Genomic DNA, 22,070 nt, shown 5'->3' with positions numbered 1-22,070 from the left:
TTGAAAGGTGCGCTTTGGCACCCAGCGCCCGGCGCCCCCTGTGCTGTACTACGCCTCCACCAAAACCCGAAATGCTCAAAAAAAGGTAAGGGCGAGAGGGCTCAGACTGTGCAATCTCCAACTTGCGGAACAGCAGTTTTTTTTTTTTTTTTCGTTTCCCTCTTTCATGCTTTCTCCGCGTACTCAGCTTGGAGAGCAGGCACGAAGAAGCCGCCGTCCCCCTTCTTTCGCCTTTTCTTTTTTATGTTTTGTTGCTTCTTTGGGAGTTTTGATCAGCCATCTAAGTGGATGACCAATGTCGCAAGTAGCCATCACCTCGCAAGCGCTGTGTTGCTTCTGTTCGCGCGTCGCCTATGTACAACCACATGTGCAGCATTTCTCTTTTGCTTGCGTGTTGTGCAAAGCCACTGCGGACACCTTAAATTGTCGACTTTTCGTGTTGCTATGACCAGCGTCAAGAAGCGTAAGGCCCTTGACTTTGCGATGAAGTTGAAGGCTATTCAGCGTGTTGATGTGGGCGAAAAATGTTTGATCGTTGTGGACAACTTCAGGATATCACGGAGCACTCTGAGTACCTTGTTGAAAAACAAGGCAGATATAAAGGCAAAGGCGGCGGAGCAGCGAACTTCGGGAACTTGTCATTTGTGGCTTCTGCCCATGGGAACGTAGAAAAGGCAATCTATGCCTGGATTTTAGAAGTGTGCGCGAAGAACATTCCGGTGGATGGCCTGATGCTGATCGCCTAGGCCAAATGGTTTGCCGCTGCTCTCGGTGAAACAACTTCACCGACAACAGCGGGTAACTTCACCAATTTAAGCCACGCTACAACATTGTTAACAAAACCAATACTGGTGAAAGTGAAACTATCGGCAGCCAGGACATGCAGCAGTGAATGACGAAGGAGTGGCTAGAAATCTCCACGAAGTTTTCTCCCACGGAGATCTTCAATGCCTGGCAAGACGTGAAGACGGACACAGTGGTCAACTGTTTCTGCAAGGCAGGCTTCGATATGACGGAACTTGGAGAAACCGGTATTACGAAGACGATGTGTTTGTGCACAATCCGCTTCCACAAACACGATGTGTTTGTGGAAGCGGATTGCAATGTCCAAGCTGACAGCATATGTGACGAGGAGGAACGTCCGGTCGAGACGCTGACTTCAGGCACGTACTCCATCGCTGAAGTGACGGCAGTGTTCAGCGTTATTGGCCACATGGAGGGAACCGGGCTGTTGCACCTTTACAGCCTTGATAAGTTCTAGACTAGCGTCTTCAACATTTCAAAAACAAAGAAGCAGGCCAAGATTAGCGATTTTTTTCACGAAAATAAATCATTCTGTTGCGGCATGTGTGCGGAATCAGTTGTCATTCTTGAATGTGCCTGTTGTAGGTGATGGCCCGCTACAGGTAAGCTCTGGGGGCCTCTATTTTTTTATATAGAATTTTTCATATATCGAACTAATTCGCGATCCCCTTTGAGTTCGATATATTCGTGTTCGACTGTATGTTATATTTAAAAAAGGAATTCTTTTGTCACTTTTTAGTCGTAAAGACCAGTTCGCCCCCTCACGCAGCAATATCATTTAACAGAGTTTCAATTAAGGAGAGTCTACTGTATTGTGAAACATCTAAAGACGCAATTTCGAAGTTAGTGAATGTGCTTAAGATACCACACTTGGAGCATATAGTTTTTCTGAAATATATTTTTCTTGTACCATGTTAAACTTTTTGAAAATTGGCTTCTGTTGTATGTACCAGCAGGTAAAAGCAGCACACTCAAACCTCGTTTTAACAATGTCACACCATCCACAAAAACGCTTTGTTATATACTAAAATAGTTATAAACAAATATTTGTAGGACTGTAGCTATGTTAGAGCTTCTGTTTCCCTACTTCATTATGACTGACAATTCTTTATATCTGCGTTCTTTATGTCAAGGTTTGAGTGCAGCCTCTGTTTTTCAGTGTGTCAGCAGGTGGTTTCTGTTTTTGTTTGCAGTTGAAGTTGAGTCCATGGTGGCAAAAGAAGACAAGTCCTTTGGGGAATTGCCCCCGGCTGCATCGGATTCACTGTGAGTCAACAACTGCTGCTCCTGCTGGGCATCTAATTGGTGATGCAGAGCACGTCTTTTGCATCTAGACCAGTCGGAGTTCCTAGGGGAAATTCACCTGAGGAGCTGCTGTCTAATGTGCTGTCATCCCAGCACTTTTCATTGTGACCTCAGCCCTTGACCCGTAGCAACCTTCGTTGCTCGATCATTTTTAATTGTGGTTAGGCTTATCTAGATCAAGATCATGATGCCGCATCACCTACATACAACCTATACCAAACAGACTAGAAAAAGCCGTCTTCATAATCGTCCATTTTTGCAGTTTCAAGTCTTGTGTGGCTTAGTGCATGCTCTCTTTCTCGTCTTTTTTTAAAAGGTTCTATTTTATTTCTTTAATTGTGTCGGTTTCTGTTAAGGTAAGTACAGAAATTCAGTATCATCGTAGTCAGAACACTGCTATTATAATCTGCAAGACTGTTGTTAGCTTCTGTAACTGTCTCATCTCGTTACTGCGTGCATCTATCCTCTTGCACACCTGAAATCTTTTTGAGTCATGTTGTTACGGTAGTAGCATAGCATAAATAGTGGGTTATTGCTGTCACTTTTAAAACACTCTCGTCTTTGCTATGCCATGTAGGTTCCACTGCGAGGTTGATGGCCGTCCGTACAGGCACTCGGGGTCTGGATCCGGCGGCTACTGCGAGTACGTCTTTGTGGAGGCAGCAAGACTACTTTTTCATCACAGGCCGGAAGAGGTGGTCTTCAAGGCACTCAGGTAATGAAACGGGTACTTGTACAAAGGCTGTACCACGTGATGCTTGCATGTAGTGTAGAGAAGGGGAATCGATCAAGGTCTTCTTTTCTTCATTAGATCCAACTTAAAGACTTACAGAGAGTGAAAGCAAGGAAATTGTAAAACAGATTACACTCATACCTTACTATAATACCTTAATAAGTCAGCCCCCGGGTTTACATTTGTCAGCCCATTACAAAAAGTGTGGCTGCATACCTGAATTTTCACGCACATTTGTCTTATGCAGCGATCATGACACAAAAACTAGAGAGATAGCGGAAGCCTTTTTTTTTTTATTAAAAAGAATATTGATAGTTGTGTCAGTTCACCATCTATATCGTGTTAGATTGCGTCTTAGATTGCGAAATCTAGTTTCTCGGCGACACTTGATCACGGTGGAACCTTCTCCCTAGTTTTTCCCTTTCTCCTCTTGTCTTTCTGGTATATAATATCTTCGTCGAATAAACCGAGTTTCAGTCTGCGCTTGTTTGTCACCTCTCTTGTGTCCCGTTAGTTTGTGCTCCCAATTATATCATGAATATACCTTTATATCAAGTTTTTGGATATAATGTACTTATTTTCGTGTAAGGTACAACTTCGTCATAATGAGGTTTGAGCCTGTTTGCAGGCTTTCAAGTGTAGCGAAGTAGTTACAATATTGCAAAATATCTTCACAGACATCTCGGTCTGTGCACCGTGCTGGAAAGAACAATTGCTGTAAACTATCGTGTTGCTCCTGTCAGCTTGGCTACTCATAGTTGTCGCCACAGCATCAAGATAACCCATGAGACGAAGTCCAGTACCAGAGTACAAAGGCTTTGTTCCAATGAAGTCGCATGAGGTAAAAAGCAATACACCCTGCGTGACAAACCTTGATGATGATTACGATGGCATGCATGTACAGATGAAGACAGTAAACTGCGTAGTCGGCGCTCACAATATATACGTCAAGAAATCGAAATTGACAAAAAGGCGACTTGCCGCCATTAGGGACCGAACCTACAACCTGTGGATAATGCGTCCGATTCTCTGCATATTGTGAGGGTTTGGGTCAGTCATTTTAGCTTGCCGTCAGCTGCCAGCGTATAGAAAGATAAGTGCTACGTGATGCCAGCTTGCGAAAAAAAAGTAAGTAAATAAGAGTGTGCCCCACTCACTGTCATGGCTGTGAGCAGCACTGGCGGACACTCCCACGTTTACGTGCATAGAAATATCAAACAAAGCACAGGGGGGGATGATCACGGCCATAATCCAATCGGTAGATTATCAGATGCGTCAAGCAAACTACAGCTGTGTAAAATTTCGTGACCGAAGTGACAAACTATAAAACGGGTGAAGTATAACGAGCCGCTCGCTAGAAATTTCTGATCTGATAGCACCAGCTTCTTTGAGAAATCGTTTGTCGTAAACTAGATGACAAAAAGCAATTCGTTATATCAAATGTTCATTAAAGAGAACCTTTGACATCCTTTGGAAATTCGACAGCTTCTGGTTCTTCCAAGCAAAGTGCTCTGTGAGCTTCTTCATACAGGGGTGTATGAGCTTCATACAGGGTCTGACAACTTTTGGCCGGGTGAATCAGTGTATTCTCAGCACTGTCACTGGCACTCTGCTATTGGCCTCGAGGAACACTGTAGAAAAAAACGATTTTTTGTTTATCAGTAAATTATAATTCTGCAATGCTGAAAAAACACACTCTTATTGCAAGAAGACACTTGGTAAGTGAGAAAAAAGGTGAAAAAAAAAAAAAGCATGAGTGGCAATGCCACTTTGAAATTCCCACAGCAAACAGCCCAATGCCATCGATTTCGATGGCGTTTACTGGGTTTTACCTAGTTCCTAGGCAGGCAAAACTAACTACATTGTCTTCTGAAGGGACCATAGACTTAGCATGCCAAAGTTTCAAGAAATTTCGCTGAGCCGATATCGCCAAGCTGCGAAAAATAGACATTGAAATTTGTGAAGGCAAGTGTGGAGATTTCAATGTGGAAATTTAAAAACGAAACTTTGAACTTGCTTTTTTCCTTTAATAATAAGCTCATGGTAGTCGCATTAATTGCGTCAAATTTCTCCATCTACTAGGCTTGTGCGAATAGCGAATTTTAGGTTCAAGTCTCATAGTGATTTTGTTGAATAATTTCGATTCGAATAGTATATATCCCCCACATTATCAAAAAAATGGGCATATTTCTCATCGGTCAACTAACCTCCACAATATATATTTTTAAAATTTAAACAACACCTGTGTAAATGCTATTCTTCTTTGTTCAAAAGAAGTGGTAACAACCTTGAATAGGAGCAGGATTTGACTTTCAGTGAAATGCAAGTGGTATCCTGTAAATTACGCTACATTAATAAGTTTTCGATCCTTACAGCACATAAGTCGGTATAACAAGCTTTCAAACATTAAAAAATGATGAATCAGTATGAAGGTAACATTTAACGTTGGAAGTGAGGCTTCACGCCAGTGCGAAATTTTTTTTTATAATTGTTCTTGCAGCTTGGCATTCCTCCACTGCAGTGAAATGACATTTACTGGGGTCACTTGCAAACTAATATTAACTCATTCACTTTGAGTACTTCAAAATTTTCAACAATAAAAATGCAAATCAAAGTGAATTCGAATGTTCAAAGTACTTGAATATTCAGATTGAGTCTACTGACTCAAATGAACCTTCATTATTTGACTTTACTGTCCCTTTAAAAACTGTTACAGGAACCAGGACTTTCGTGAAGTGACACTAGAGCTAGACGGGGAGACTGTGCTGCGCTTTGCCATCGCCAACGGCTTCCGCAACATCCAGAACGTGGTGCAGAAGATGAAGCGGGCGAAGTGTCCGTACCACTTCATCGAGATCATGGCCTGTCCTGCCGGTAAGCCTGGCCAGCAACATATCTTGTTACTTTCCTTGAAAGTTATGCACGCTTCATTAAAATGCATTGCGTTCATCGCTGGTGAACGAAACACTTGCACCAGCGGCTGAACAAGGGCCAACTTTGTTGGTTATGGCAAGGGATGTGCAGTTGCATCCATATAAAAGAGAAGCTTGTTTATCGGGATGTCGCTAACTCGGGAATTCGGTTAACTCGGACTCGTGGCGCTGTCCCAGCAAAATTGTGTGTATTTCAATGGTGTCGAATGCTCGTTAATTCGGAAGAATTTAGATGCGCACCAGTTAACTTGGACATTTATGGAGACAGCTGTGGGGACTCCGTGCTTTCAGTTGCACAATCTCGAAGGCTTCGAGGCCCAAGCACTGCTTACTGTGACTGGCAGCAGAACCGGTGTTTTGGAGAAAGTGAAACCGAATGAACAGCTGCAGAATATGATCACGATGATAGTGAATGAGGGGGGAAAAGGCCAGGTGGCACTATTCACCAACCGGCGGAAGCCGCTGGTGCATCCAGTGTCTGCGAAATGCGCTGGGACAGTTTGCACAGCCACCGACATCAAAGCTGCTCGCTACGCCTACGCTGCTGATTTCTTTGTGTCGTAACTTAGCGCGTATCGTGTGCAGCTCGGGCATGTTGTGTTCTGGGGTTGTGTTTGTGCATGTTGCCGTCAGCATCGCGCTTCATAGTGATGGCGACTGTCACCGGAATGAAGCGTCCGCTGCAGCCAGCTAATTAGAAATAAAGGTCATGTTTTGATAGACAGGAACGCAGGTGTTTCTCGACAGGAGATTATGAAAAAGTATGACGTCAAGAGAAGCACCTTAAGCGTCTATTCCATCACCAAAAGAGAGTGTCTTGCTCTTGTTTGGGCTGTCACTAAATTTTGCCCGTACCTGTTCGGCCACAGTTTTACTTTTGTAACCGATCATCATGCGCTCTGCTGGCTTTCGTCACTCAAAGATCCCACGGGACGTCTCGGTTGTTAGTCTCTCCGCCTCCAAGATTACACCTTCTCGGTCGTGTATAAATCAGGTCACCTCCATCAGGACGCCGACTGCCTGTCACGGTATCCAGTGGATCCGCCAGACGCCACACAGAGAGCTACTGAGGCTTGCGTCTTATCAATATCAGACTTTCTTGATATCGCTTCTCAGCGACGTCGCGACCCGAATTTGCTTCCCATCATAGAAGGCCTGAGTTCCGCTACTCCACCCACTTCTCTGAACTTGTATTTCTTTCATTAAGGGGTTCTCTATCGCCACAACATGCGCCCTAAAGGTCCTGACCGCCTTCTCATCGTGCCTTCCCATTTGCGTGTAGATGTTCTCTGACAGCTTCTCGATGAACCTGCCGCTGGTCACCTGGGAGTCACCCGCACTTATGATCGCACCCGGCGCAGTTTTTTCTAGCCACATCTATATCGCTCTGTGCAAAAGTATGTTGCCTGCTGCGATCTTTGTCAACGTGAAAAACGACCAACATCGCTTCCAGCTGGCCTCTTTCACCCTATCGGAATCCCTGCTGAATCATTCTACCGTGTAGGGCTCGACCTTCTCGGGCCATTTCCCACTTCTGCATCCGGGAACAAATGGGTTGCTGTGGCGACCAACTACTTGACACGTTACGCGATCACCCGCGCTCTCCCAACCAGCTGCGCTACCGATGTCGCCAACTTTCTACTGCACGACATCATTTTGCATCGCGGTGCTCCTCGACAGCTCGTTACTGACCAAGGCCGATACTTTTTATCTCGCGTCGTCCAGGATCTTGTATGCTCCTGTTCGACAAACCACAAGTTCACAACGGCATACCATCCACAAACTAATGGACTTACAGAGTGCCTGAATCACACTAACACCGACATGTTGTCTATGTATGTTTCTCCAGACCACCGCGACTGGGACGCAACGTTACTCTACGTCACCTTTGCTTACAACTCCTCCAGACCTGACACCACAGGCTATACCCCTTTCTACCTTTTTATGGACGTGAACCCTCTCTGCCTCTCCATACACTCCTTCCCGCTGGTTCAAGCTCTCCTGTCACATACGTCCGCGATGCCATAGAACGAGCCTACGCAGCACGAAAGATTGCCCGAGAACGACTCACACTTTCTCAAGCCTCTCAGAAAGATCAGTACCATCGTCACCACCGTGAAGTTTCGTATGCACCCGGTTCACAAGTACTCTTGTGGACCCCCTGTCATCACACCGGCCTCTCAGCAAAGCTCTAATTTCGCTATGATGGACCATACAAAGTCTTACGCAAGGTCACTAACCTCACTTATGAGATACAGCGAGTCGTCGATGAAGCGCACTCAATGCCAACACCATCTACTGCTGTGCACGTCGTAAGACTGAAGCCTTACATGTCGCCCAACACTCTGCTTTCTCGTCACAAGCGCCGGGTCGGTGCTTTAACGCCACAGGGTGGTGCCACAAGGCAGTAGTGGGATTGGGGCATAAAGCGGTAGAGGGTCTCTGCTTGGAAGAAAAGGCTACCAAGTGGATAGAGACTAGTCCCAGCCCGCCAGTGTGTCAGCCATTGCCATCGCATGTAAACATCGTGAATATCCGCAAATATACGTTTCTTTGTAAGAATATATTATGACGACTGGGTTGTAACGAGGTTTATTAGCTGTGAACTTTTGTTCTTGTTAGCGAACAAGCGCCATGGATCAAGAGATGAACCGAACATCCAAAGACAATGATGATTTTCAGCCGGAATAGGTGATGATGATTTACATCTGTTCAGATGGAGATGAAGCCCATAATAAATGCCTACACTGATTCCCCCCCCCCTCCCCCATGTGGAAGCTGCCACCCTGGCCGCTGCAACTCAAGGTGACAAGGAATATCGTGTGAAAAGCTTCATGCAGAAAATGTGAACAACTTCAGTGCTGCAGTTACGGCGGTCATGTGGCACGACAAGTGGCGTCACGCGATGGTTGACAGGTGAAGACTGCTCTAAAACTATGTATGAGCCGATGAAGTGAGGCTGTAACTTGTCGCACAGATCAGGTGTGTGAATGGGTGTCAATAGCAGCACCTTGTCACCCGGCCGGAATGATACAACACGATGAAAGCTGTCGTGAATGGCCTTTCTTGTTTGTTGCGTGGTTTCCGTGTTCATACGAGGGCTTTGGCGACACTGGGCAAGGTGAAAAATATATTCTTCAGAAGAAGATGAGGGCGAAGAGCCATTGCTGGTGAAGAAGGAAATGCCGATAAAGAAAGTAGGTGAACATCCATAAGTGAGATAAAATGGTGAGTAGCCGGTTGTGCGCTGAACGGCGGTGTTGCAGGCGAAAGTGAGGAATGGTAGAAATTTATCTCAGTTTTTGTAGTCCGGATGAATGTACAGAACCATCATATCGGCAAGGGTTCGATAAAATCTCTCGGTCAGACTGTTTGTTTGAGGGTGGTAGCTAGACGCCGTCTTGTGTGTAGTGCCAGAAACGCGTAGAACTTCACCTAAAAGCTGGGATAAGAACGCCTTTTCACGGTCACTTAGAAGTATGCGAGGAGCACCATGACGCAGAATTATGGCCTGAAGGACAAAGTCGGCAACTTCCAAAGCTGAACCAGTACAGAAGTTTTCTCAGCGTAGTGCGTGAGATGATCTACGGCAGTCACAATCCATCGATTTACAGCGCCAGTGATGGAAATAGGCCCATAAAGGTCAATATCTACTACCTCGAATAGTGCTGTAGAGCACAGAAGTGGCTGTAATTGACCGGCTGTGGCAGAAGTCGAGAGTTCGCGATGCTGGCATGGAGAGCAGGAACCTACGTACCTTGCTACGCTGGTAGAAAGGCCAGGCCAATAAAAGCGACTTCGAAAGCAGTCGTAGGTTTTTTGAAAGCCAAGGTGCCCAGAAGTCAAATTGTCGTGAAAGGTGGCATCGATTGAAAGTGCACCGATGGCGCAGTAACAACCAGCTTGAACGATGGCAGCGGCAACGTAGAGTATATGTTGCAAGGAGGCATGGCCGCAACTTGTGCGTACGTTGGCAGGTTAGACGCAGGTGGTTGTCTGTGCGCTGAGCTGCTGAATAATGTTAGTTCCTCTCTTATTTTGTCATGCAATGCCATACCTGAAGGCTGTGTGACAGATGGGGAAGGTGCCGAGAAGCCAATTGACTGGAGTTCTTTGCGTATAATGTCCCTTATCATGTCACGCAGGTCCCAATCCGCCGGCCTGCGTTCGGTAGTGCCCGACTGCAGGCAAACAAAATCGAGTTCATTGAGGTGCTGACACGTGCAGATGACGTCAGCGACAGAAGGACTCTAAGCGACAAGGGCATTAAAGGCAACGGTGCCAATACCCTTCAAAATCTGGCGCAATTTGTCCGACACGGACATCGACGGATTGACACACAGGCAGAGCGCAAGGGCATCCTCGATGTATGATGTGTACAACTGGCGGGAATGCTGTTGACGAGTATTGAGGGTCCTCTTTATGAGAGCGGATTGAACGGCAGGTGTGCCGAATACTTGGCGAAGCTGCTGCTTCAAGGCAGGCCATTCGATTGAGTCACTCTCATGGTTGAAGAACCATGTCTTGGCAACATCTGTGAAATAAAGGGAGACGCGACAGAGCTTGTTAGAGTTGTCCAACAGATTAGTAGCACTGACTCGCTCATAATGGTCAAGCCAGTGCTCCACATCTTCGCCACGGAGACCAGCGAAGATTGGGGGGTCACGGTCGTAGTTGACGACGTAAAAAGGGGGCTTGCTGCGTCGGAGTGGTAGCAGCATGGGTGTCGGGCAGCTCATTTTGCGACATGTTGGAGGACAGAGGGTGCAAGTGGCAGCCCGATCGGCGCTCCAGCGAGTAGACATTGGGAGGAGAGAACTGGGGATCGTAAATCCACACTTATTAGCGAACAAGCGCCATGGATCAGAGATGAACCGCACTTTCAAAGACGATGATGATTGTCCAGAAAAGGTGATGATGATTGACAGCTGTTGAGATGAGGATGAAGCCCATAATAGATGCCTACTATATATATATATATATATATATTGAAAGACGCAGGCAGACTAGGTACGGCGAGCAGGCAGGGCGAGCAGAAGCGTTTATTCTGCGATGTCTGGCTCCGCTCAGAACCACACCAAGAGAGAGGACGATGATGATGGGTATGTGCAAGTGAGAACGATGATGATGGGTATGTGCAAGTGAGAACGATCAAATGCTTGGAATGTGCTTACAATTTCCCCCCCCCCTCTGCGAAGCGGCCAACCTGGCCGCCAGTCAGAGATCGGCCGAACGAGTAACAAAAGGCTTCATGCGTGAGACGTGAACTATTTCCGTGCTGCGCAGACGGCGGTCAGTGACAGACTGAAGCGGGGTGACGAGGTAGTTAACTGGAGATGTCTGTCGTACAACGGTGTATGGGCCAACATACCGGTGAAGAAATTTCTCGCAAAGGCCCGACGCTCGAACCGGGGTCCATAGTAAAACCTTATCGCCAGCATTAAAGGCCACGTCGCGTCGTTTTTTATCACAGCGATGTTTTCTCTCCTTTTGGGTTGCTTCCGTGTTTTTGCGAGCAATTTCACGGCATTGTGTGACTCGGGCTGCGAACTCTTCTGGGAGCGAGGTACTGCTTGGAGCCGGTGCAAAGAAAAATGCCGTGTCGAAGACCGAGGAGGCAGATCGGCCGTACACGAGAAAAAACGGGCTGTAGCCAGTTGATCGTTGTACCGCAGTATTGTATGCGAAGGTGACAAACGGTAAAATGTTATCCCAATTTTTGTGGTCAGGATGCAAGTACATCGATATCATGTCAGAGAGTGTTCGGTGGAAGCGCTCGGTAAGGCCATTCGTTTGCGGATGGTATGTAGAAGTGGTTTTATGGACTGTATTGCACGCCTGCAGGACTTCATCCAGGACCTTGGAAAGGAAGGCTTTGCCACGGTCACTCAAAAGGACGCGAGGGGCTCCGTGGCGCAAGACGATGGAGTTCAAGAAAAAATTGGCGATTTCTGTGGCGGTAGCAGAATGAAGAGGTGAAGTCTCGGCGTATCTTGTTTGATGGTCGACTGCAGTGACGATCCAACGGTGACCGGAAGGTGTCAACGGCAAAGGACCATACAAGTCTATTCCGACAAATTCGAATGGTGTGGTGGGACAGGGAAGAGGCTGAAGGAAACCAGCAGGCGGGGATGTGGATCGCTTGCGGTGCTGACACAACGCGCACGAGCCCACGTATTTGGCCACCGTTGTGGACAAGCCAGGCCAGAAGCAGCGCGTCTTGATGCGATCGTAGGTCTTGTGGAAGCCTAGATGACCGGCAGCAATATCATCGTGGAATGCTTCCAAAACTCGAAGACGAAGGCAGCGGGGAAGAACTGGCACCCACTTGTTACCGGTGGGATGGTAAATGTAGCGCTTAAGCACACCGTCTTGAAGGCGAAATTGTCGAAGCTGGCGTCGCAAGCGGCTGTTGGGTGGTTTAGTGACACCGCGAAGGCGATCAATGAAAGACCGACAGTAGGAATCTGCCAGCTGAAGTGAACGTAAATCGGAGTTCGAAGATAGCTGCATTGGATCCAGCGATGCGAGCGATACGTGTTGTGAGGCAAGCTGGGTGTCAGAGTCATTCGAACGCGATGCGGTGGACGTATTGTCACGAGAGAGCGAAAGTGGGCACCGGGACAGCGCGTCGGCATCATGATGACATTTGCCAGACTTGTACGTAACTGTAAAGTCGTACTCTTGTAAGCGCAGTATCCAGCGCGCAAGACGTCCTGACATATTCTTCATTGATGAAAGCCAACAGAGTGCGTGGTGGTCGGTGATGATGGTGAAGTGCCGACCGTAGAGATACGGGCGGAATTTCTGTATCGACCATACGATAGCCAAGCACTCCTGCTCCGTGATGGTGTAATTCCGCTCAGCTGTTGACAGAGTCCGGCTAGCGTAGGCCACAACCTGCTCTTTAGAGGTGGAATCACGCTGCAGAAGGACTGCTCCAATGCCTTGTGCGCTTGCGTCAGTATGGAGTATGGTAGGCGCTCTCTCATCGAAGTGGCGCAGCACTGGTCCGGAAGTCAGGCGTTCTTTCAAAATTTCAAATGCAGATTCGCAGTCGTTGGACCATGAGAAAGGAGCACCAGTGGCCAATAACTTATTTAGCGGAGCCGCTAAGGTAGCAAAGTTGCGTATAAAGCGACGAAAATAGGACGCGAGACCAAGAAAGCTGCGCAACGTCTTTTGGTTGGACGGTCGAGGGAACTGTAGCACAGCTGCGATCTTCTCGGGATCTGGTTGGATTCCGTCTTTGGAAACGACGTGACCGAGGACTTTGATGCTTTTGCTGGCAAATGTACACTTCTTTGTATTTATCTGAAGGCCAGCCTTGGAGAGACATTGTAGCACCTCGTCTAATCGTTGAAGATGTTGGGCAAAGGTACTTGAAAAAACAACGATATCATCTAAGTAACAGAGGCAGGTCTTCCATTTTAGGCCACGAAGAACAGTATCAATCATTCGCTCAAACGTGGCTGGAGCGTTGCACAAGCCGAATGGCATTACATTAAATTCATAAAGGCCGTCCGGTGTGGCAAATGCAGTTTTTTCTTTGTCAGCCTCGTTCATGGGGATTTGCCAGTAACCTGATCGTAAGTCAAGGCTCGAAAAATAGTTCGCCCCTTGCAGTGTGTCTAAAGCGTCATCAATTCTAGGCATAGGATATACGTCCTTGCGTGTGATCTTATTTAACGCGCGGTAGTCAATGCAAAAACGAACAGAGCCATCCTTCTTTTTAACTAAAACGACTGGAGATGCCCAGGAACTCGAAGAAGGTCGTATTATATTTCGCGATAGCATCTCGTTCACTTCTTTTTCAATTATTTCTCTCTCTGATTGCGAAACCCGATATGGGCGACGGCGTATCACACGAGAACCGTCGGTTTCAATGCGATGTACAGCCGCGGAAGTCTGACTCAGTGTTGTGGTACAGCTATCAAAGCAGGCTTTGTGCTTAGCCAAAAGGGCCAATAGTGCTTCAGACTGTTTTGGTGTGAGGTCTGAACCAATGACAGGTCGAAAAGGGAAAGAACGTGAACCTGGAGCTGGTACTGGTGACGAAGACGGGCAGAGTGTCGCGATGGAGGTCAATGGAGAGAAGTCAATCTTTGCCACTGTCATTCCCTTGGGCAGCAGCACAGATTCTGCAGTTGTGTTAGAAACGGGCAGAAAAGCGCAGCCAGAGGAAAACCGGAGGAGGCAAGAGGCGACGAGAATTCCACGGGAGGTGCAGCGAAACGAAGGAGCCACAAGTGCATCACCGTCGGTTACTTGGGTAGATGCGACAGCTATCACGTGTTCGTGACCAGGGTGCAGGACGCAGTCTTCAACAATGACCAAGTTGGAGATCGAGGGTGATGAAACTGGAATGGGCGCATCCGTTGTATCCGTTATGTGAATGACGTTCTCTTTAAAGGATATAACAGCGGAAGCAGAATGCAGAAAGTCCCAACCAAGGATAAGTTCATGAATGCACGTGGGCAACACAATCATCTCGATGTGGTGACGTATACCATCAATAGAAACACGAGCCGTACACTGTCCGTCAGGTTGAATCAGCACGTTATTTGCCCCACGCAACACAGGTCCCACATAGGGCGTTCTGACTTTACGGAGGCGCGAGCACAAGTCACTACGCAAAACAGAAGTGGTTGCACCGGTGTCAACGAGAGCTTGCACAGGAATACCTTCAATAATCACTGACAACATATTAGCTGGGCGAACAGGAGGTATTTTTGTTGGTCGACGGGACGCAGTTTTCCCTCCAAAAACTGCAATCCTTAGTTTTCCGAAGATTGGTCAACAGGACGGGAGATGATTGGACGAAGCGGCGATGCGGAGCGGCGATAGGGCGATGGAGAGCGTCGTCTGGAGGAGCGGTATTCCTGATGTTGACGAGGGGACACTGGAGGAGACGGAGACCGGTACTGCGCGGACGGGTAGGTGTCTGGAGCATAAAGATCTGGTCTTCGGAACCGGTCTCGTTCGAACTCAGCATAGCCTCGTCGTTCCTCTTGCTGGCGGCGACGGCAGTAACGAGAAATGTGGCCTCGTATACCGCAGTAAAAGCAAACAGGACGGGATTGACGCCACTGAGGATACAAGGGTGCAGCAGTCATTCCACCTCGCATAGCAGCCAAATGGCTACTAGCAGTATCCGTAGAGCTAGATGCCCCGGGAGCAGGCGGAATCGCAGCGATCTCCGCATATGTGGGCATTACCGTTTGAACAACCGGTGCTGCCGGTGTCGACCTGGGCGTCACATCGGCGTATGTGGGCATCGGGCGTGCTGGCGGAGCGACCGGGGATGTCGGTGTCGCCATTGTCGCTAACTCCTGCTTAACAAGATTCCGCAGGTCGAATGGTGGAGACGGAGCGGAGGCGACAGTGGACCGCTGCTGTTCAAGGTCTCGAAGTTCTTCCCGGATGATTGTGCGGATAAGGGTTTTTAATTCAGAGGGAGGCATCAGGCGTGGATCACTGTCTTGTTGAAGCCGAAGGGACTGCAACTGGTCAAGGCGTTGGCATGTCGAAATGACGTCGTTAACCGTAGCGGGATTGCCAACAGCCAAGGCGTTGAATGCGATTGGGCCGATTCCTTTAAGGATGTGGCGAACGCGCTCATCTTCCGTCATGTCTTTATTCGCACGGCGACAGAGGGCCAAAACATCCTCGATATACGAAGTGTACGACTCATGTGCCAGTTGTAGACGCACAGCCAGCTTCTGTTTCGCGGCTTCGGAACGACCCGATGAGCATCCGAATATTTGTCGCAGTTTGTTGGCAAAGGTCGACCAATCAACGAAGTCAGTTTCGTGATTAAAATACCAGGTTTTGGCTACGCTGGTCAAATAGAAAGGAAGGTAGCTCAGTTTCTCTGCTTCGGTCCATCGATTGGCTGAACCCACACGGTTGTAAAGGTCAAGCCATTCCTCGACGTCGTCACCGCGAAGACCCGCGAACACGGGCGGTTCGCGCTGAGGGCTGGTGACAGTAGATGAAGAGCGGGCAGCCGCCGGCGTAGGGGCTGTAGCGTTAGGGCTAGGCGTTAGGTCCGATGTCTGCATACCTGTGTGGGTGGCTGGGTGCAATCGGCGACCAGATCGGAGCTCCAGGTGGGAAATGAACGTAGGAGGACGTCGGGATCTTACCCAGCACCTCCACCACTCTGAAAGACGCAGGCAGACTAGGTACGGCGAGCAGGCAGGGCGAGCAGAAGCGTTTATTCTGCGATGTCTGGCTCCGCTCAGAACCACACCAAGAGAGAGGACGATGATGATGGGTATGTGCAAGTGAGAACGATGATGATGGGTATGTGCAAGTGAGAACGATCAAATGCTTGGAATGTGCTTACAATATATATATATATATATATATATATATATATATAAATATATATATATATATATATATGAGTTTTAACAGAAAGTAATGCCAAGGAATGTACAGGAGAAGTTATTACAACCTATGGAATGTAAATAAGAAGAAAGAAAAGTGGATGAAAAAATAACCAACCGTGGGCAAGAATCGAACCTACGACCTTCGAATAACGCGTTCGATGCTCTAACCACTGAGCTACCACAGCGGCCTTCCCTCAATCCACTTTTTGGGGCTTATATGTGAATTTAGAAGTAGGAGCGACAGTCAGCGCCATGTATAAGCCAAACAACGAGTGTGAAAACACTTTCATGCGTATGTTTGGCGTCACGTAGCACGTGAACTTATTATGAGCGGGCAGCTGATTAATTGTCCCTCTTATACAACCTAAACACACCAAGTCTGCCATTACGAGACCCTCGTTCAATGAAATAAGGGAAAGAAGTGTATACCTAAGGGCTCGTTTTTCCGTGTTTCAACACAATATTAATGAGATTTAACAGACAGTAATGCCAAGGAATGTACAGGGGAAGTTATTATAACCAATGGAATGTAAATAAGAAGAAAGAAAAGTGGATGAAAAAATAACCAACCGTGGGCAGGAATCGAACGTACGACCTTCGAATAACGCGTTCGATGCTCTAACCACTGAGCTACCACAGCGGCCTTCCCTCCATCCACTTTTTTGGGCTTATATGTGAATTTAGAAGTAGGAGCGACAGTCAGCGCCATCTATAAGCCAAACAACGAGTGTGAAAACACTCTTATGCGTATGTTTGGCGTCACGTAGCACATGAACTTATTATGAGCGGGCAGCTGATTAATTGTCCCTCTTATACAACCTAAACACACCAAGTCTGCCATTACGCGACCCTCGTTCAATGAAATAAGGGAAAAAAGTGTATACCTAAGGGCTTGTTTTTCTGTGTTTTAACACAATAATAATGAGATTTAACAGACAGTAATGCCAAGGAATGTACAGGGGAAGTTATTATAACCAATGGAATGTAAATAAGAAGAAAGAAGAATAAGAAGATTGGTTATAATAACTTCCCCTGTACATTCCTTGGCATTACTGTCTGTTAAATCTCATAAATATAGTGACGCCAAACATACGCATAAGAGTGTTTTCACACTCGTTGTTTGGCTTATAGATGGCGCTGACTGTCGCTCTTACTTCTAAATTCACATATAAGCCCAAAAAAGTGGATGGAGGGAAGGCCGCTGTGGTAGCTCAGTGGTTAGAGCATCGAACGCGTTATTCGAAGGTCGTAGGTTCGATTCCTGCCCACGGTTGGTTATTTTTTCATCCACTTTTCTTTCTTCTTATTTACATTCCATTGGTTATAATAACTTCCCCTGTACATTCCTTGGCATTACTGTCTGTTAAATCTCATTAATATTGTGTTAAAACACGGAAAAACGAGCCCTTAGGTATACACTTCTTTCCCTTATTTCATTGAACAAGGGTCTCGTAGTGGCAGACTTGGTGTGTTTAGGTTGTATAAGAGGGACAATTAATCAGCTGCCCGCTCATAATAAGTTCACATGCTACGTGACGCCAAACATACGCATAAGAGTGTTTTCACACTCGTTGTTTGGCTTATAGATGGCGCTGACTGTCGCTCCTACTTCTAAATTCACATATAAGCCCAAAAAAGTGGATGGAGGGAAAGCCGCTGTGGTAGCTCAGTGGTTAGAGCATCGAACGCGTTATTCGAAGGTCGTAGGTTCGATTTTTGCCCACGGTTGGTTATTTTTTCATCCACTTTTCTTTCTCCTTATTTACATTCCATTGGTTATAATAACTTCCCCTGTACATTCCTTGGCATTACTGTCTGTTAAATCTTATTAATATTGTGTTAAAACACGGAAAAACGAGCCCTTAGGTATACACTTCTTTCCCTTATTTCATTGAACGAGGGTCTCGTAATGGCAGACTTGGTGTGTTTAGGTTGTATAAGAGGGACAATTAATCAGCTGCCCGCTCATAATAAGTTCATGTGCTACGTGACGCCAAACATACGCATAAGAGTGTTTTCACTCGTTGTTTGGCTTATAGATGGCGCTGACTGTCGCTCCTACTTCTAAATTCACATATCAGCCCAAAAAAGTGGATGGAGGGAAGGCCGCTGTGGTAGCTCAGTGGTTAGAGCATCGAACGCATTATTCGAAGGTCGTAGGTTCGATTCCTGCCCACGGTTGGTTATTTTTTCATCCACTTTTCTTTCTTTTTTATTTACATTCCGTTGGTTATAATAACTTCCCCTGTACATTCCTTGGCATTACTGTCTGTTAAATCTCATTAATATTGTGTTAAAACACGGAAAAACGAGCCCTTAGGTATACACTTCTTTCCCTTATTTCATTGAACGAGGGTCTCGTAATGGCAGACTTGGTGTGTTTAGGTTGTATGAGAGGGACAATTAATCAGCTGCCCGCTCATAATAAGTTCACGTGCTACGTGACGCCAAACATACGCATAAGAGTGTTTTCACACTCGTTGTTTGGCTTATAGATGGCGCTGACTGTCGCTCCTACTTCTAAATTCACATATAAGCCCAAAAAAAAGTGGATGGAGGGAAGGCCTGGAGCGGATGGGAATGCGCTTTTCAGACGTTCGCTTTGTTCCAGAATGTTGTAATGTCGTTTAAGGATTTTGTTTACATTGGGGAAGTTTGTGTTCTAAGTCAAGCAGAGGTTTGTTCGTTGCGGGTCTTCTTGCGGTGGTCGCTTCGTAAGTAAGTCATTACGCTTCAGTTTTCTCGCTTTTTGAACACCGTCATCAATTACATGTGGAGGGTATTTTTGTTTCTGGAGCATAAGTTTTAGCCTCCGTGAGCTCGTGTCAAAATCAGCGACTCTTGAGTAGATTCGCTTAAACCGGTGAGCCTGGCTGTATGAAATACTGTTTTTACAGTGACACGGGTGATCGCTTTGGTAATGGAGGTATTGTTGTCGATCCATTGGTTTGCGATATAGGGTTGTAGAGAGCTTGTCTTCTTCTATTGTTATGGGAACATCAAGAAAATGTATGGTTACTTGCGAGTATGTGTGTGTGAAGTGTATGTTCGGATGTACAGCATTGTAAGTGTCGATTTATCGACACTTTCAACACTTAATTTCCCCCGTCGACAGAAGCGGCCAGCCTGGCCGCTTCCGTCGACGGGGGAAATTAGCGTAAGAATTCATTGAACGTAATCTTCCTCATCTGTCAATAATCATCATCAGTTTTCGCCCTGTTCCTCTTCATCATCGGAGCCATCTTGCTGTTGCTTGAATAAAGTGTCAGCTGAACCGTTGTATTTCAATATATATATATATATATATATATATGTATGTATGTAGTGTGTGTGTGTTACCACATCTAGCAATATGTGGACACTGGCAAATGATACATAGCGTGCAGCTTTCTCTTCTTGTGCTCGCAGAACGCAGAACAATGCCCAGACACTGGTGTTCTATATACTCATGCGAGTCATTCCTTGTCATTTCTTTCTTAGACAGCCGAAGCTGACAAATAAAGATGCCTTTTGAATGTGACATTCCTTATTTCAATTCTCTGTTATGATATGAGCGCTGCCTTTGCTGTAGATTGTGCTGTCGGTCGAAAAACGTTGCGTGATTTGCAGCATGTGCCAGAGCGATGGAAAATTGCATCGCTGTGCCATCTAGCGTCATACAACATGGTGTTGACACTAGACAGCCGTGGCCTCCGCAATTATTTCCGGCAAAGATGCTTTGGCGAAGCTAATCACTGTGACCATGGCCTTAGCACCAAGCTGTGTTACAGTAAGTTGCATAGAAATGCAGATGTCTGTTGCTCTGCCATGCGCTGCAGATCCTGCAAACTTTTGTGCCTTGCAGTATTTGAAATGGTGGTGCTTGACACTGTTCTGGCATCTACAGTTGCTGCCATGTCGGCCCGCATCGCCAGCATGGGTGGCGTGTAGGCAGTGCACACCTAGAAATGTCCAGCTGTACAGCCGTCTGTTCAAAGCTGTGTCAAATTATTGTTTTGAAATTTTAAACTGTGCTGGGGATAAAACACCGCAGTAGAAAAAGACAGGTTCAGCGCTGGGTTCGTCCCGTCTTTTTCTCTTCTGGGTGATCCCCAGTGGAGTTTAAATTACCAAAGTAATGTCTTGCCACAACGCTCCTTGTGTCAAATATACACTGCACATATGATAGACCACATGTATTCAATGCTTTTATCTCCGTTTTTTTTTTCGTGTTTTTCTTGAATATCTTTTAAATGTTTTTATGCGTGTAGGTTGCCTCAACGGCGGAGCGCAGTTGCGACCGGACGACGGTGACTCGAGGGCATTGTTGAAGCGTGTCGAAGACGCATACAACGCAGTGCAGTGTCAGCCACCGGGCATCAACAAGGCTGTACTAGACGTGTACCATGACTGGCTGGGCCTCGAGAACCCACTAGGTGGAACTGGCGGTGGTGGTGATGCAACGCTGTTGAGAACTACTTACCACGCCCTGGAGAAGACGACAAACGCGCTCAACATCCGTTGGTGACATCGTCGCTCTTACGTGCGTTGTCGCATGCGTGAACGAGAGTGTTGTGTACAGACATATTTGCAACACACGTTAGCAGGTGAACCACATTTCTAAGGCAAAACCTACTCGTTGGAATACGACAGTGCTTTGAGTTGCTGCCTGCTATCCTCTACTCGAATCACAGCGGTACGATCCTACGCTCCTGATCGAGGCCAGAGGAAGCGTGAACGAGCCGGATGTGAAGATCCTAGCCAATCGGAGGCTGAAACGGAGAACATGTCAGTGTACGTCTGTCGCAGAAAAACGAAGAAAACGAAACAAAAATGCTCCAAGGCATTGCCGTTGAAATGGTGTTGCAGCAGATGCAGCTTCTGCGGAAGCTGTCGCAGCCATGTTCCTGGAATTCTACTCATGCTGACATTACTGTTCTACTCCCAGGCTGCGGGTATGAGTCCCTCCAAAGATAGGCATGAGGAGAGTTCCCCCTTAGGGGAGGCAGAGATGGGTAGCGAAGTTTTGACCTTTCCCCCATCTCCCCTCTCAATCTGTAAGAAAAGAAAAACAAAAACTTTCGCAATAGATGCAAAGGTGAAAATAAAGTGATGAAATGCTTCTCCGAACGATCTGCCCTATTGATCATAGGACTTTCAAGCATCAAAATTAGATGATTACGTCTCCCCCCCCCCCCCGCTCAACAACGTTTGTGCGCATGCTGATGTCTCCAAGTGTTCTAATAGAAGCAGCTGAACATTTATATAAGAGGCCTTTTCCAGGTATAAACAGCAGCTCCTGTGGAGGCTGCTGAAATCGAAACTGATGGCCCCTGGCCCCCTAAATCATTCGTCGTGCACCGGTAGGCAATCTCGGAGGCCTGCATTCGCACCGCACCTTTCTTTGGGGCAAACATCGGCAAGTTCGCGATACCGGATGTCGCATGCACCTGTCGTTCCATTTTGGCCACCAAATATTGTGGCGCATGCCACGTCGCCGCCGGCTCGCATGTGCAGACTACCTACCCTGAAAAGACCCATCATTGATTTTAATTAGCCAAATGTACCATTATTGTTATATAATGGGAGAGTATACACACTTCGCAAATTAACAATTTTAAATAAACATTTGCCAATTGTATGAGAGAGAATGGTTAATTCATGTTTAGTTAGCAATTAGTCTTACAAGTTTAAGTGTGATGTGAAAATATTTAGGCGAAGTTTCTTTTGTTTTTTTGCAAGCTGAAGCTAAAAAAAATGCTTTTCTTATGATTTAATCAGGCATGGAATGCAGATTATTGCTGTATCTGATTTAGGAAAAACCTGATATTGAGTGTTGTCTGTGGTTCACTTAAAACTAAATAATATTTTATCATTACAAAACTCAAAATTCTGGCACATGCTTCCTGCAAATAGAAT

The 22,070-nt window shown here is 46.6% G+C and overlaps 1 protein-coding gene across 1 annotated transcript in view; it reads left to right on the top strand.

Annotated features, from left to right (window-relative positions):
- The window catches only part of LOC119179008 (cytosolic Fe-S cluster assembly factor narfl), a 40,377-nt gene extending 19,096 nt beyond the window's left edge, over positions 1-21,281 (top strand). Inside the window, exons 8-11 of the mRNA XM_037430091.2 lie at positions 1,998-2,070; positions 2,687-2,824; positions 5,559-5,716; positions 20,423-21,281. Coding sequence (XP_037285988.2) covers positions 1,998-2,070; positions 2,687-2,824; positions 5,559-5,716; positions 20,423-20,679 — 626 coding nt within the window. The 3' untranslated portion in view covers positions 20,680-21,281. The remainder of the gene's footprint in view (positions 1-1,997; positions 2,071-2,686; positions 2,825-5,558; positions 5,717-20,422) is intronic.
- Positions 21,282-22,070: the final 789 nt, after the last annotated feature.

Source organism: Rhipicephalus microplus, chromosome 7, assembly GCF_043290135.1.
Source record: "Rhipicephalus microplus isolate Deutch F79 chromosome 7, USDA_Rmic, whole genome shotgun sequence".
Taxonomy (NCBI): Eukaryota; Metazoa; Arthropoda; class Arachnida; order Ixodida; family Ixodidae; genus Rhipicephalus; species Rhipicephalus microplus.
The sequence above is the reverse complement of the archived record's forward strand: the minus strand, read 5'-3'. Positions and strand labels throughout refer to the sequence as shown.